The sequence below is a fragment of the Rhincodon typus genome, chromosome 15, assembly GCF_021869965.1.
Source record: "Rhincodon typus isolate 14 chromosome 15, sRhiTyp1.1, whole genome shotgun sequence".
Taxonomy (NCBI): domain Eukaryota; kingdom Metazoa; phylum Chordata; class Chondrichthyes; order Orectolobiformes; family Rhincodontidae; genus Rhincodon; species Rhincodon typus.
Window position 1 is genome coordinate 58,050,996 of NC_063346.1, and position 15,734 is coordinate 58,066,729.

Sequence of the window (15,734 nt, forward strand, 5' to 3'; positions counted from 1 at the left end):
AGTTTCACCAGAACGACACCCCATTTTTTGGAATGTCCAGTGCTACTCCTGCCACGACCTCCTGCAATCTTCACTGAACCAGGGTTGATCTTCCAGCACAGTCATTGTCACAGACCCTTTGGTCCAACCCGTTCATACTGATTAAGTTTCCAAAACAAAGTAGTCCCATTTGCCTGCATTTGGCACATATTCCTCTAAACCTTTCCTGTTCATGTGCCTGTCCAAATATCTTTGAAATGTTGTAATTGTAACTGCAGCTGTCATTTCCTCTGGCAGTTTAGTTCCACATACGAACTGCCTTCTGTGTGAAAACGTTGCCTCTCAGGTCCCTTTGAAATGTTTCTCCTCTCACCTTAAAATTATCCCCTCTAATTTTGAACTCCCATACCCTAGGGAAAAGACCTTTGCTAATCACCTTATCCATGTCCCTTACGAATTCATAAACCTCTATAAGGTCACCCCTCAACCTTCCATGCTCCAATGGAGAAAGTCTCAGCCTATCCAGCCTCTCCTTATAACTAAACCCTCCAGTCCTAATAACATCCTTGTAAATCTTTTCTGTATCTTCTCCATGGTGGCCATCAGGAGGAGGTTTCCTTGTCTGCGTTGACCTGATGCCATGAGATATTATGGTGTCCGGGCTAAATATTTGCAACTCACTCCTGACTGTATATCGTTGTCTGCACCTGGAGGGTCTACTGATGGAATGAGACACAGTCAAGGTATAAGTCCATGACTGGCTGTTGCTTGACTGGCAAATATGAACTTGGTCACCAAATCCTGGGTAGTGCTCAAACCTGGAGCTTCTGATTCGGAGATTGGGAGAACAGAATTTGCTGGAAAAGCTGAGCAGGTCTGGCAGCATCTGTGGAGTCGGGTCCGGACCTGAAACGTTAACTCTGATTTCTCTTCACAGATACTGCCAGACCTGCTCAGCTTTTCCAGCAAATTCTGTTTTTGTTTCTGATTTACAGCGTCCACATTGCTCTCGGTTTTTATTCAGAGGTAGGGATGCTACCTCTGAGCCACAAGACCTCTTACAGGGGCTATTGGTGGGGTAAATTACAACCACTCTTGGCAATGTTGATATTACTGATTTAATCCTGGTCGGGTTCAAATGAATTAGGTTGTGTCAAGTTTAATGAGCTTGTTTCTCGTAAAAGTGTACCTGGGGTTTGCAGAGTCAATGGGCCTAGTGGTATTTAAAACTAATTAGATTGATTGAGTGGTGTTGGTTTTTCCTAAAGTGCTGTTGATTTGTGAGGTGCCAGTAGGTCCAATTTGGTTTTGTTTCATAGATTGTATCCAGGACCACTAGTCAGATACAATTGACACCATCTACCCTTGGGTCATTCTGTTCACTGTGGGGGCCTTCAAGCGGGCATCGGGCAGCACCGGAAGTGGATTGCCGGAAGTGGTTGCCGGGGCGACGGCGAAGATGGCGGCCGGTTCCACGTCGAGCAGCACCGGCGGCGGCCGGAGCAGCTGCTGTTCGAGTCTGTCCATGGAGTTCCTGGAGGGTCTGACTGAGGTCGCCGAGTTACAGGAGGCCTACAGCAAACTGTGCAGCGAGGAGGTGCGGGGCCCGGGTGATTGGAGGGAGGGGGTAGTCAGCACGGATAGGAGGCAGAGGCAACCCACAACGAGCTCCCTGAGAGACAGTGGAAATATGTATTTGTTGCTGCGGCTCTTTAAATCGTCTTATGTTACAAATGGATACAACTTACAGCAAGTACAATATAACCACATCTACATCGCGGCTCATGCGTGTGGCTGTATGTACGTGTTAACACAATTTATGGATATATCAGTGCTCCCTTGGGGTAACTGTACAGACGATATGTACATACACAAGACTCGCACTTGCTTACTGTTACGAACCTAAAGCACACCGCGGTAAAGTATTTCAGCAACTGTTGCCATCATTATAATTCCAGAAAAGTTGTAGCCAATTCATACACAGCAAACTCACACAAACAATTGCTTCTAAGACCATAAGATACAGGAGCAGAATTAAGGCATTCACCCCATTGAGTCTGCTCCACCATTCACTTGTGGCTGATATGTTTCTCAACTCCATTTTCTTGCCTATGCCCCATAACCTTGGGTTCTTATTTAGTAAGGGGATTGATTTCTGTCTTAAAGACACCCAATGACTTGGTCTCCACACTCTTCTGCAGATTCACCACCCTCTGGTGGAAGAAGTTCCTTCTCATTGCAGTTCTAAAGTGCTGTTTCTTCACTCTGAGATTATGGCCACTGGACCTAGTCTCTACTACTAGTGGAAGCAACATATCCGCTTCCACTCTGTCTAGGCATGTCAGTATGCTGGGAGTTTCAATGAGATTCCCCCTTCATTCTTCTAAACTCTGCCAAATACAGAACCAGAGTCCTCAACCGCTCCTCATATAACAAGCCCTTCTTTGCTAGGATAATTTTTGTGCATTTCCTCTGGACCCCCTCTAAGGCCAGCACATCCTTCCTTAGATATGGGGCTCAAAGCTGCTCACAACATGCCAAATATGGTCTGACCAGAGCCTTAGTCTCAGCAGTACATCCTTGCTCTTATATTCCAACATTTTTGAAAGGAATGCTAACATTGAATTTACCTCCCCATCTGAACCTGCATATTAACCTTAAGAGAATTCTAAACTAGGATTCCCAAGTCCCATTGTGCTTCAGATTTCTGAAACCTTTCCACGTTTACAAATAGTCTACACCTTTATTCTTTCTGCCAAAGTGCATAACCTCGCACTTATCCACATTGCATACCATCTGCCACTTCTTTGTCCACTCTCCTCGCCTGTCTAAATCCTGCAGCCCCTCATACTACCTTTCCCTCCAACATCTCTCTGTCATCTGCAAACTTAGCAGCAATGCCTTCAGTTCCTTTTTCCAGATTATTATTGTATAACGTAGGTAGTGTGGTCCCAACACTGACCTTTGCGGAATGCCACTAGGCACTGGCTGCCATTCTGATAAAGATACTCACCACTCTCTGCTGGTCAGTCAATCCTCTATCCACGCCATTACCATGCCCTTAACACTATGGGCTCTTATCATATTTTGCTGTCTCCTGTGAGGCACCTTGTCAAAGGCCTTCTAGAAATCCAAATAGATCATGTCCACTGGCTCTCCTTCGTCTAACTTGCTTGTTACCTAAAGGTTTCTAACAGATTTGTCAGGCATGCTGACTCGTCCTTATTTTACCATGTACTTCCAAGGACGCCACAATCTAAACCTTAATAATGGACTCTCAAATCTTATCAACAACTGTATTCGGGCAGACCGGTCTATAATTGCCTTTCTTCTGCCTCCCTTAAGCAGGGGTGTTACATTATCCATTTTCCAGTCCTCTTGGACCCTCCCCGACTGAAGTGATTCCTGAAAGATTACCACCAATGCTTCCAGTATCTCCCTCAGAATCCTAGGATGTCGTCCATCTGGTCAGGTGTTTTATCCACCTTTAGACTTTTCAGCTTCCCCAGCTCCTTTTCCTAGTGATGGCCACTACACTCGCCTCTGCCCCCGACTCTCTTGAAGTTCTGATATGCTGCTGGTGTCTTCCACCGTGATGACTTTTCAGTTCCTCTGCCATTTCTTTGTTCTCCATTACTACTTCTCCAGCCTCATTTTCCAGCTGTCCAATGTCTACTCTTGTCTCTCTTTTATATCTTTTATATATCTTAAAAAAAGCTCTAGGGAATACACTTTTATATTAATAGCTATCTTACTCTTGTATTTCATCTTCTCCCTCCTTATTGCTTTTTTTACTTATCTTCTGCTGGTTTTTAAAGGCTTCCCAATCCTCTGGCTTCCCACTAATCTTCACCACGTTATATGTTTTTTCTTTCGATTTTATGCTATTCCTGACTTTCAGTGTCAGCCCTGGTTGCCTTGTCCTCCTTTTAGTAAGTTTCTTCTTCCTTGCTGCTGGATTGTCAAATGGGGCAACACATATGTTGATGTATAATATGTATATATGAAAGTGAACACCTTTTATGAAAATAGTTTTCTCCCCTCCAATTTCCTTTTAGACCTTTTTTTTCCCTCCTGTGTCAGCCCTGGCTCAGTTGTAAGTATTCCTGCTTCTGAATCAAAGTTGTGGGTTCATTCCACAGACTGGAGCATTAAAATCAACACTGACACTCTAGGACAGTATTGAGGGAGTGCTGTACTATCTTTCAGTTGAGATGTTGAACTGAGCCTCAGTTAACCATTCGGGTGGACATATAAGATCCTATGGTACTGCATTAAGGAAGAGTAGCAAGTTCTTCCTATTACCTAGACTAATATTTATTACTGAACCAAATCACAGAAACATACTATCTGATCATTATGCTGAGAATAAAGTTAGATTTAACTCAAAACTCTGTCTCCCTCTCTCCACAAATACTGCCTGAGTTGCTGAGCATTTCCAGTGTTTTTTATTTTTATATCTTATTGTTACCATGTAGCTAATTTGCTGTGTGCAAATTGTCCTCCTTATGTTGAACAAAGTGGCTGTGTTTCGAGCATATTTTGTTGCCTGTTAGGTGTTTTGGAACATCTTGTGACAGGTACTGTGCAAGTGCAGGCCTTTCTTTTGATGGTGCTCTCTCTGTCAGGAGTACAGTCCGAACTGAGTCTGACTGCTCACTGAGAGGCAGTAATTTCAGACCTGTAGTGTGCTAGTGAATAGCAGCAGGCTTTTTTTTTAAAACCATGGAGGGCATCATATGTGAGCTTAATCCTGAATGCATTTAATGTTCTGACACCTGAACTTTTCAGTAGGGGCTAATGAATGTTGATCAGGAACAAGAAAGGGTCTGCAGCATAATTTCAAAGTTGCTGGGGTAATAATTCAGATCTATATCGCGCTCGCTCTCGCTCTCGCGCTCTCTCTCGCGCTCTCTCCCCCCTACCCCCCCAACATCTTCAAATCCCACCATGGCAGTAGTAGGGTTTTAATTAATCTAAAATAAAATGTTACGCTCATTAATAATGCTCATGAAGCTAGTTGTAAAGACCCATTTGATTCACAAATGCCCTTTAGAGAAGAAAGTCTGCTGCCTTTACCTGCCTGGCCTACACTGGACTCCAGACCCATAGCAATGTGGGAGCTCCTTAACTGCAATCTGCAATGGTGTAGCAGTCTTTCAGTTGTAGGTGGCTCACCACCACTATCTGGTCAAATTCAGGGTGCTGGTGATGTCAGCGATGCTTACATTATAAGACCAAATGCGAAAAAAAGTTCCAGGAGCAGGAGTTGAATTGTAGAAATCCCATTATCATTGTGACTGAAATCATAAAACGCAAATGTAGGACCAGCTTGATTTGTATGGCTCACTGAGTAAAGGTATTGAGCTGCAAGGGCACCATTAGTCCCATCAAATCCTCAGTACAGTTCCTCCTCTGTGCTCAAGTAGCAAATTAAGCAATTGTTCACTGTCAATGCTAAGTGACAATATGATTGATCTTATGTTGACATTTGACAGCTCCGTCATATTGTCCAGAGTGACTGTTTAGACAAAGCAGCTGCTCTCTGTCTAACTGACTCAAGCAAAACTTAGTGCATTTGGGGAAAAAGTAGACCTATGATGATAGAGTACAACTGGCATTTTGCCCAGTCAGGAGTATTGTGCGTGTCTATTCCTGTGCTCTGTATGTAAGGGATGTGAAGATCAGTATTTGGTGGAAATCTGTGTGGTGTGTTTATGTGGTGCTTGTCTGTGAGTTGTGTTTACGCTGTTTATTTCCTTCTTTCTGCAGAAAGAGGTTGAAGCAGAGCTTGAGGCTCTTATTGGACAGCAGAGCAGCCTAGACAGTAAGATGGCGGCTCTGCACCGTATGGGGTAGGTACTAATGTGAAAAGGTTGTGATTAAAGAACTGAAACTTTTACTATTAAAGGCTGAGATAACATTTTTAAAAAAAATCAACTTCCTAACTTCACTGTGTTCAAGAACATTGCTTTAGACAATTTTTTTTTTGTAAACAGATTGCTTTGCAGATTTGTCATTGGGTCTGTTTAAAATACTAGTTCGCTACATTTAAGTTAAAAAGTTGTAATGATGAACATGGCTTTTGCTCATTTGGCAAATAAATATTTGGGCTGCATGGCCTGTTTCTGTATTGAGGGTTTTGTGTAATACTGCGTGTAGTTTTTGTAAGGAGGTCAGCTTGGTGGATCTCAGATTATGAGTTCCCTGATTGGGGCTGTTAATCCTGTCCAACCAGGGACCCCTGGGTGGCAGATATAAACAGGAGTATCAGAGATCCTGTTCACTCTGAGAGTTGGCTCTGAAAAAGCTGGATCAGTGTCAAGGACTTCCCCCATGTAAATAATGGGTAAAATGGTGACGGGATACTGGCCTTTCTGGAGTTATTCCACTGTATAATTATTTTCTTCCACGAGGTATTTATGACATGGCTCAAAGATTGGCGTGAAATGAGTGGATTTCAGTTCATGGGGCACTGGCACCAGTAACTGGGGTAGAAAGGAATTTCTCAAGTATGATCTTCTTACTAATGCTAATGCCCTTTAACTCCTCATTCTCCAAAGCCACTTACATCTTTAGATCTGGGAGAGTTCTAGGTATCTTCCTCAGTGAAAACAGACACAAAGTAACCATTTTGTTTTTCTACTATTTCTCTATTCCCCATTATAAATTATCTTGACTTTGTAAGACTTACATTCATTTTAGGCAAATGTTTCCTTTTAACATACCTATACAAGCTTTTACAGCCCTTTTATTTTGTCTTACCAGATTGAATTCATACTCTCATTGTCCGTTATCAGTTTCTTGGACCTCTTTTGTTGTATTCTATAAACCTCCCAATCCTCAGAATTACCGCTATTTCTGGGAACCATGGGCCTTTTCTTTTAATGTTTAACCCTAGACTTCCTTAGCTAGCCATGGTGACTGACCCTTTTATTAAGTTTTTGCACTTTGAACCAATGAAGGAATGCTGTCTGTAGGTCATGTTACAGTTTTTTTAAAGACTCTCCATTGTCTATGTACTGTCATTCCTTTCAATGTATTTTCTAATCTACCTCAGCCAATTTGTCTCCTGCCTTCACAATTTCCCTTATTCAAATTTAACACCCTTGCTTCAGATTGAACCCCCTTACTTTCAAAATTGTGTAAAATTCTATCATATTGTGGTCACTCATTTGTCAAGGTTCTTTTATAACATGCTTGTTAATTAATCCCGTTTCATTAAAAATACTATATATAAAATAGCATGTCTCTATTTAGCTCTTCAAAATACTGGTCTAGAAAACCATCCCTAACACCCTCCAGAAACCTGCCCTCCACAGCTTTAGTGCTGAATCATTTATCCAGTCTGTATGCAGATTAATGTCACACATGATAACTGTTGCCCAGTTACATGATTCTCTCATCTCTGGAGTAATACTGTGCCCTACCCTCTGACTACTATTCGGTGGCCTAGAAATAACTCCCAACTAATGTCTGCTGTCCCATGCTGTTTCTTAGCTCTACACAAACAGATTGCACATTTTGTTCTTCTGTTCAGAGATTCTCCCTTACTAATGTACTGATCTCATTCTTTATTATTAATGCAACTCCACCTCCACCTTCTTGTCTGTCCTTCCAAAATGTCAACTATCCTTGAATATTCAGTTCCCAGTCCTGGTTACCGTGCAACCGAGTTTCTATAATGGCAATTAGGGTCATGCTCCTGTGTCTCTATTTGTGTCTTCAGCTAATCTTCCTTATAGCAAAAGTTGTGTACATTTTAGGTAGAATACGTTTAACTTTGTCTTACTGATGTCATTCCACTTTTGTAACATGCACAGTGCTTAGTTTGTTTATTCTGTCTTCTAGTCTTTCCAGCTTCTTTTTGACTTACTGTTACCAATATTACTTACTCCCAATTTGGGTTACTTCTCAGATTCCTGTCCCCTGATAAGCTAGTTTAAACCCACCTCAACAGCACTAGTAAATCTCCCTGTAAGGATTTCTCCCTGTTAAGGTGTAACCTGTCCAGGGACCTACCTGCGCCCAGTTCCTCAGAAATGTGATGCCGTTCCTCCTATACCAGTTCTCCAGCCACTTATTCAATTGGATGATGCAGAAAGATTGTTTTCCCTTGTGGGAGAGTCTAGGACCAGAGAATATCATCTCGGAGTAAGGGTGGCCCCTTTAACATAGAGATCACAAAATCACAGAAGTGTTACGGTGCAGAAGAAGGCCTCAGCCCATTGAGCCTGCACAGACTGTCCAAATGAGTGTTATTACCTTTCGCCAATCTTCAGCTTTTCCCCCATAACCTTGCACATTAATTTTATCCAAATAATCATCCAATGCCTTTTTCAATGCGTCAATTGAACCCACCTCTGCCACACTTCCGGGCAGTGCATTCCATGTCCTGACCATTCGCTGACAATCCTTGCTTCTTTGTTAAATCATTTTAAAGCTATGTCTCTTGTTCTTGCTCCTTTTACGGGTGGGAATAGTTTCTACTCTACCAGCATGTTCATAATTTTGAAATATTCTATCAGAAAGCCTGATGAGAGGAGGAAGAATTTCTTCTCTTAGATGCTAGTGAACCTGTGGAATTCTTTCGTGCAGAGGGCTGCTGAGGTTGTGTTGTTACATATATTCAAGGTTGAGATAAATGGTAGGGAAGCAAGAGTTACAGGATTAAGACCAGAAAGTCGAGCTGAGGATTATCAGATTTGCCATGCTCTCATTGAATAATGGAGTTGACATGATGAACCTAATGTCTGACTTCTGTTCTTAGAACTTGTGGTCTTATAAACCATCAGAAATTACAATTAGACCTCTGTTGGAGTAATCTGTTCAATTCTGGATTCCGCAGTATAGGAACAGAGTACAGAAGTAATTTTCTAGGGGTGAGGGACTATGGAGAGACTACAGAAACTGGAATTGCTTTCCTCACAGCAAAATAGCAGGATCTGAGTGTTGTAGTGCATGAGTCACAAAAGGTTAGTATAAAGGAACTGCAAGTCGGTAAGACAGCTAATGGAATACTATATATATTACAGGAATATTGAACATAAAAATTATGTTTCAGTTATATAGAGCATTGATGAGATCATATCTCAAATACTGTGTGCAATTTTAAGTTATTCATTTGTGGGACTTGGGTGCTGTTGGCTGGGCCACCATATCTTGCCCATCCCTAATTGCCCATTGAACTGAATGGCTTGCTAGGTCCACTTCAGAAGGCAGTCGAGCATTAGCCTCATTTCTGTGGATAATGTAGACCAGACCAGACTAGGTACAAATGGTAGACTTCCTTCCCCCCAAATGAACCAGATGGGTTTTTAACTGCAATTGACTATGGTTTCAAGGTTACTATTAATGTAGCTTTTAATACCAGATTTTCTTTAATTCACCATGGTGGGACTGTGCGCAAAGTCAGTGATATTACCCTTTCACTCCTGTCTTTCCATTTGGTTTCCTTATTTAAGTAAATGTGTAAATATATTGGAGGTAGTTTGTCAGAGGTTTACTATATTGGTACCTGGAATGAGTGGGTTTCTTATGAGGATAGATTTGACAGATTGGACTTGTTTTCGCTGGAGTTTAGAATTGTGAAGGATGACTTGATTATAGTGTCTTAGATCCTGAATTGTGTTGACAATGTGGATGTGAGAATTATGTTTCCTCTGGTGGGTGAATGCAGAACTGAGGGCACTTTTAAAACTTAGGATTGCCTTTTTAGGACAGAGATGAGGGGAGGATTTTCCTTTCAGTAGTTTGTGTGACTTTGGAACTCTGTCTCAGAAGTCAATGGAGGCAGGTCATTGAATATTTTTAATGTGGAGATAGGTAGATACTTATTGGGAAGGGAATTCAATATTATTGGGAGTAGCTGGGAACATGGAATTTGAAACACAAACAGATGATCGTGTTGAATGTTGGAATAGTTTCAAGGGGCCGAATGGCCTACTTATTCTCACATTTCGTATATTTGTAATGAGGGTGCTCATAGGTGAGAGGTTTTGATAGAGTAGATTGGGACAAACTCTTTCCACTGGCAGGAGAGCTATTAACCAGAAGGCACAGTTTTAATTACCTTAAAAAAGACACGAGCGAAGTGGGGGAAGGGAAACACTTTTTTTTTAATGGATTGGGCTGTTAAGATCAGAGGAAACTGCCTGAAAGGGTGATGAGAGTAGGTTCAATAGTAACTTTCAAAAGGGGCTTTGAAATTTCCTTGAAATGGATAACACAGAAAAGCGGAATGTACTTAAAATTGATAAATTTTCACTGCTACGGGGGAAAAGGGAATGAGAGCACAGACACAATGGGCCAAGTGAACTCCTGCTGTGTAGTATGATTGTATGGAATTCAAAATTCATCTTTTGAAATTGTTCTCACCAGTTAGTGGTTGTACAGACACAATCTAAGTGAGTATGTTCTAAATGTCCTGCTGACTGCTCTTCACAGTTGAAATAGCAGCATTAGGAGGTTTTGTTTTCACTCCAATATGCTTTTCTGAATCGAGTGACAATGTTGCAAATGAAGGGACTTGTAGAGTACAGTACGGTGGCTCTCGGGAAGCTTCAGCAGTTTGTGTTTGCTCATTTGAGGCGCTGTCACCACAGCAAACAATATTGGTTTATGCTTGTGAGAAACTGTTGGAATTTCTTATAGCTGCCCTGGAGAACAGACAGCTTGATATTAACAATGAGTTTCTGAAATGCAACATTTGCCGCTTCTTGATGCTGATGTCTATTTATTTTGATTTCAAAACGAGCACATTAATCATATTAATCCAGTATATCTGTTGAAATGTTTAACTATTTCATTAAACAGAATGGTGTTCTGTGAGGGTTCCTCAGTCCATTGTGTAAATGAAGTTTAACCACATTTGAAGGAAACACAGCTGAAAGGTTAGCTGATCCTTTCTCTGCACTGATACAGTCTGCCCAGCTGTGCCTCTTTTTGTGTGAAATGGAGTGTTCCACTCTCTACCATGTTATATACACTTCATGGAGCTTGCATTATTTTTTTTCACAGTCCTTTCTTGCATTCTTCCCCAGTCCAAACTTGCAGTTGATCGAAGGGGATGCCAAGCAGCTTGCAGGGATGATCACTTTTACATGCAACCTGGCTGAAAATGTCAGCAGCAAGGTTCGGCAGCTTGATTTGGCCAAGGTACGGCAATTGATTTACAACCCAAGTGCAACTGTTGTGTGAATTACAGCTATTACATCCATGAGTAATAAAGGGACAGTGTCAGTTTTTGAGTTTTATTTTTGTTGTCTGATAATCCCAGTCTCCGAAACAGTTGGTGACATGTTAAACCTGTCATATGGACTAGTTGTTACAATAGACATATTGTTTTCTTGAGTATCATCAGACAGAGGTTTATGTCTGAGCCTATTTAATCCCAATTTTCTGCCCTCCTGAAGGATATGTCTCCATGGAAACTGGGCATTCCTGGGATCTCGGCCAATTGCTCATTATTTGTCTGTAAGCTTAGGTGTAGAGATTCACAGAATATTCACGGTGAAGGATATGATATGCATTTGTGGTAGGGATGGTCAACAAATCCTGGCACAGCTAGTGACGCCCATGTGAATGAATGAACTTTAAAAAATCCAAGCTAGAATAAATGAATAGTGAGCAGGTACATGATGTGTTTGAATTTATTTTTGAGATGAACACATTTATAATACTGTGTTGCATTTCATAACCTTAATTTCGAAAATGTAGTCTGGAATTTATGTTTCCAAATTCCTTTTGGAACCAGGTTAAGTTGATTAATTTGAAATCGGATAGGTCACAGCAACTTTTATCAGTGTACTAAAGGTATGGTCAAAATATCAGCAGATAATTTTCCTTAACTTGAGTCTTTATTTAGGGATGTTTGGCAAGTGTGACCTCTGAAGAGTATTTGTTGAAGTCTGAGGAATGTTCACACAGGTGGCCTGGGAAATTCTCATTGTCCAGAGTTAAATCTTAAGTATCTACAGTTGAATGTTGTGCGTAAAACTGCAACAAATATACCCTCCAAAATTATGATTTAATTAATGTGGATGACTTCTTTTGAATTGCTTTTGAATATTTATCATTTATTGTTACTTAACTAGAATGTAACTGAGCATGCTGCAAAGTGGAGTGATTAAGTTTATTTGTGCTGTTCACTTAAGAGGAAGCTGGATAAGCGCATGAAGTACAAATGAATATATGATATGCAGATTGAGTTAGGTGAAGTAGGGTGGCAGAAAACCTGTGTGGATCAGAAACGTTGGCATCGACCATTGGCAAATGGCCTGCTTTTATACTGTAAATTCTGTGTAACTACCGCATTCTTAACATCTTGCTATATTTTACTTCTATGTGTTAATTAACCTGAGATAAATTCTGTTCCAAAATCTGGAGAATTGCTGGAAATAATTAGCAGGCCTGGCAGCACTTTTGGAGGGAGAAACAAAGTGAACATTTTAGGTTGATGACCTTTCACAGAACTGACGATAGTTAGATGTAACAGGCTTTCAACAAGTACAGTGACAGAGAAGGGGATGAGGGGTGGGAGATCTTGAGGATACTTAGTGTTCCTGGGACTATGCTCTTGGAATGCTGTCAGTCGCCCCTGAGATATTGTCAATATGGACCTTTTCCCACACATACAGCCCAACTGAGGTCCTATCCTTAGGAATCCACTTGGTGTCGTCTTAATCTGTTACTCATTACCACGTCAAGCCGTCAATCTAGTGAAATTTCACAACAGCTGCTTTATTAGTTCAAAAACAGTTTCAGTAAAATAATACCAGATGAAAAGCAAGTTCTGAATCACATTGAAAAGCAAATATTTTTGCAATGTTCCAGATTGCAAATTCAATCATTGTGTTGTTAGTCTGGGAATGAATGAATGATTTTATTGTCACATGTATTTGGAAATTACAGTGAAAAATGTTTTGTCACCACAACCTGGCGTCATTAAAGTGAGCTTCTCCAGCTTCCTCTTGTGTCCAGCGGCTCCTATGAGGTTCAGAAGTGGTAAGTATCTGAGGAGAAAGGCAGTGAGAGTAAAAGAGGGCCAACAGGCTCAGTGTGATAATTGCAGTCTTATCTGTGCTGTGCAGAACCGGATTTACCAGGCTATTCAACGAGCAGATGACATTTTGGATCTGAAATTCTGCACTGATGGAGTACAGACAGCTCTGCGCAATGAGGACTATGAGCAGGCAGCAGCACACATTCATCGGTACCTGTCACTCGACAAATCTGTAATTGAACTGAGCAGACAGGGCAAGGAAGGTGAGGACCCAGAAATAGTAACTCACTTAAACCTTCAGCTATAAAGCTAAAATAGGTTGGCTCTTTCATCTTTGGTTAAAATCTTGCTCAAACTGATTGGATTTAAATCAACTTCCCTTTTTTTTTAAACATGTAATTGTTCTGTGCAGCATCAATCCAGAACCTAATGCTGGGCCCACAGTTAAGTAGATACCAGGGTAAGTGAAGATAAAACCACTCTCCAGCCTGAAGAGAGCAAGGGCTTGCTTATGGAAATGGACTTTGCTGCTGAGACATAGCACATAGCTGCTTCTATGCTGCATGTCCCCAAAGTCTTGTAGAAGTAACAAGAACTTCTTATACTTGATAAATTCCAAAAGGCAGAAACAGTTTCTAATCAGCAGAGAATATTTATGAAGAGAGCTGAGCTTCTGTGCACACATTTTATTTTGTTCTGAGTACATAACTGTACCTCTGAGATAATGACATTATTTTTATCTATTTACAATGTGAAAAACAAAATATACAGAAGGGTCTTGTATAGTACTCAGCCTGCGATTATGCTGTATGTGTGGATTAACTATTACACTAGCTAACAGTGCTACTGTAGTCAGACACTGAGCTGAGCTCAGTTAAAGCAGTAATAGAAAATGCTTTGAAATTGGTAATGACCCTGTGTTGTCCCTATGATTTAAAATGTCACATGAGTGGATTTCATGTTTCTGCTGTACCAGTTTGCATTTATAGTACAATTTTAAGTTTCACCTGACATGCAGGCTGTCGCTGGAGAAAGTAGTAAGCATGGAATTTTCATTCGGCTACTTTGGCGGGAATGGATTAAGACACGTTGACACAAATAATGTCCATGTGCAGAACAGAAAGACATAATTTCCTGCAATATACTGGGACCATTGCACTAAATAAACCAAGTGGCAAAACTGCTGATATTATCTTGGCTGGGAATCATAGAATCCCAACAGTACAGAAAGAGGCAATTCGACCCATTGAATCTGCACTGAGACCTGAAGAGCATTCCAGCCAGACCTAGCTCTCCCACCCTATCCCTGTAAACCCATATTTACCATGGCCAATCCGCCTAACCTGCACATCTTTTGATTATGGGAGGAAATTGGAGTACCAGATGAAAACCCACGCAGACGCTGCGAGAATGTACAAACTCCACATAGACAGTTGCCCAAGGGTGGAATTGAACTGGGTGCCTGGCGCTTTGAGGCAGCAGTGCTAACCACTGAGCCACCATGCCAGCCCACTGTGTTTTGGTACTGACCAGGGAACAACTCTGCACCCTTGTAATCAGAACGGCAAACTATTGCAGTATCTAAACTACAAGATATCCACGCAAATGAGTTCTGAAATCCCCAGAAGTTTAGTTCCATTCTGATAATTTCTTGCTTGTTTATTTTGAGGATGGTAACTCTTGAAAGACAAGATGAGAATTAAACAGTAGAACCACTGTCTTCACTTGGAGCTGCATACAGAGGAACATGGGAGAATCATTGATGTCAGTAGCAAGTCCTTTTAATGAAACTTGAGCACCACAGCTGGGGAGCTTTATACTTTAAATGGGAATGATTGAGTAAATGTGGTATCATGGACCCTTTCCTCAACTAATTGTGGCTAAATCTCCTGACAGCCAATATCATCGATGCAAACCTAAACCTTTTGCAAGAGGCAGAGCAGCGGTTAAGAGTGATTGTAGCTGAAAAGTTTCATGTGGCCATCAAAGAAGGTGACTTACCACAAGTGGAGCGCTTCTTCAAGATTTTTCCATTGCTGGGATTACACGAGGAAGGGTTGAACAAGTTCTCAGAGTACCTGTGTAAACAGGTAAGGAGACCAGTAATGTATAAGATCTGCTTCAATTCTAATTATGGGATCAGAATTTATCTTCTTTATTAGTTGGGTATTTACATCAATGTCTATAACTAAAGCTTCAGATGTGCTATATAAGTTGCTATTTAAATATTAGGTTATCTTTCTTCCTTCCTCATGAGATGTTAAAGTAAAAGGGTTTATTTATTGCGTCCGTAATTGAATCAGTTACTCGAGAGGGAGGATGGGGGAATTGCAGATAGGACTCGGACTGAGAGAACGGATTGGTGCTTTAGATGTAAATGTGCGTTAATTAACTCCTTATGTCAGCCTGATCTGTTTTCTGTCACTGAAGATTGCAGACAAAGCTGAAGAAAACCTTCAGTTGGCATTGAGCACGGAGATGAGTGATCGTAGAGCAGCTGTTACCTTCGCTGATACCCTCACACTGCTCTTTGAAGGTAAGACTGTTTCAGTGAGAAGTAATTAAAAAGCTGTACTAGCAGGATCGGCACAAGAGTTTAGAACAATAACCTGCCACTTTCAAGCCCAGAGATTGAATCCACTCTTTTTTAACCATGAAAATGACCTTCCTTGCTGCTTCACACACCTGCATTTGGTCTGCTGTGTGGGCGTGTACCCCACACTGACGGCGCTGCCGCGCGGGCGTGTACCCC

The 15,734-nt window shown here is 41.3% G+C and overlaps 1 protein-coding gene and 1 long non-coding RNA gene across 2 annotated transcripts in view; one reads left to right on the plus strand and one right to left on the minus strand.

The window, feature by feature from the left end:
• Window positions 1-1,378: 1,378 nt before the first annotated feature.
• The window catches only part of cog4 (component of oligomeric golgi complex 4), a 33,453-nt gene continuing 19,097 nt past the window's right edge, over window positions 1,379-15,734 (plus strand). Inside the window, exons 1-6 of the mRNA XM_020512494.2 lie at window positions 1,379-1,576; window positions 5,752-5,834; window positions 11,022-11,136; window positions 13,071-13,245; window positions 14,879-15,072; window positions 15,413-15,518. Of these exons, the coding sequence (XP_020368083.1) occupies window positions 1,439-1,576; window positions 5,752-5,834; window positions 11,022-11,136; window positions 13,071-13,245; window positions 14,879-15,072; window positions 15,413-15,518 (811 nt within the window). The 5' untranslated portion in view covers window positions 1,379-1,438. The remainder of the gene's footprint in view (window positions 1,577-5,751; window positions 5,835-11,021; window positions 11,137-13,070; window positions 13,246-14,878; window positions 15,073-15,412; window positions 15,519-15,734) is intronic.
• Window positions 12,813-15,734, minus strand: part of LOC125485071 — a 12,959-nt gene continuing 10,037 nt past the window's right edge. The window contains exons 2-3 of the long non-coding RNA XR_007263836.1: window positions 14,984-15,060; window positions 12,813-12,992 (exon numbers count right to left, since the gene is read on the minus strand). This is a non-coding gene — a long non-coding RNA (uncharacterized LOC125485071). The remainder of the gene's footprint in view (window positions 12,993-14,983; window positions 15,061-15,734) is intronic.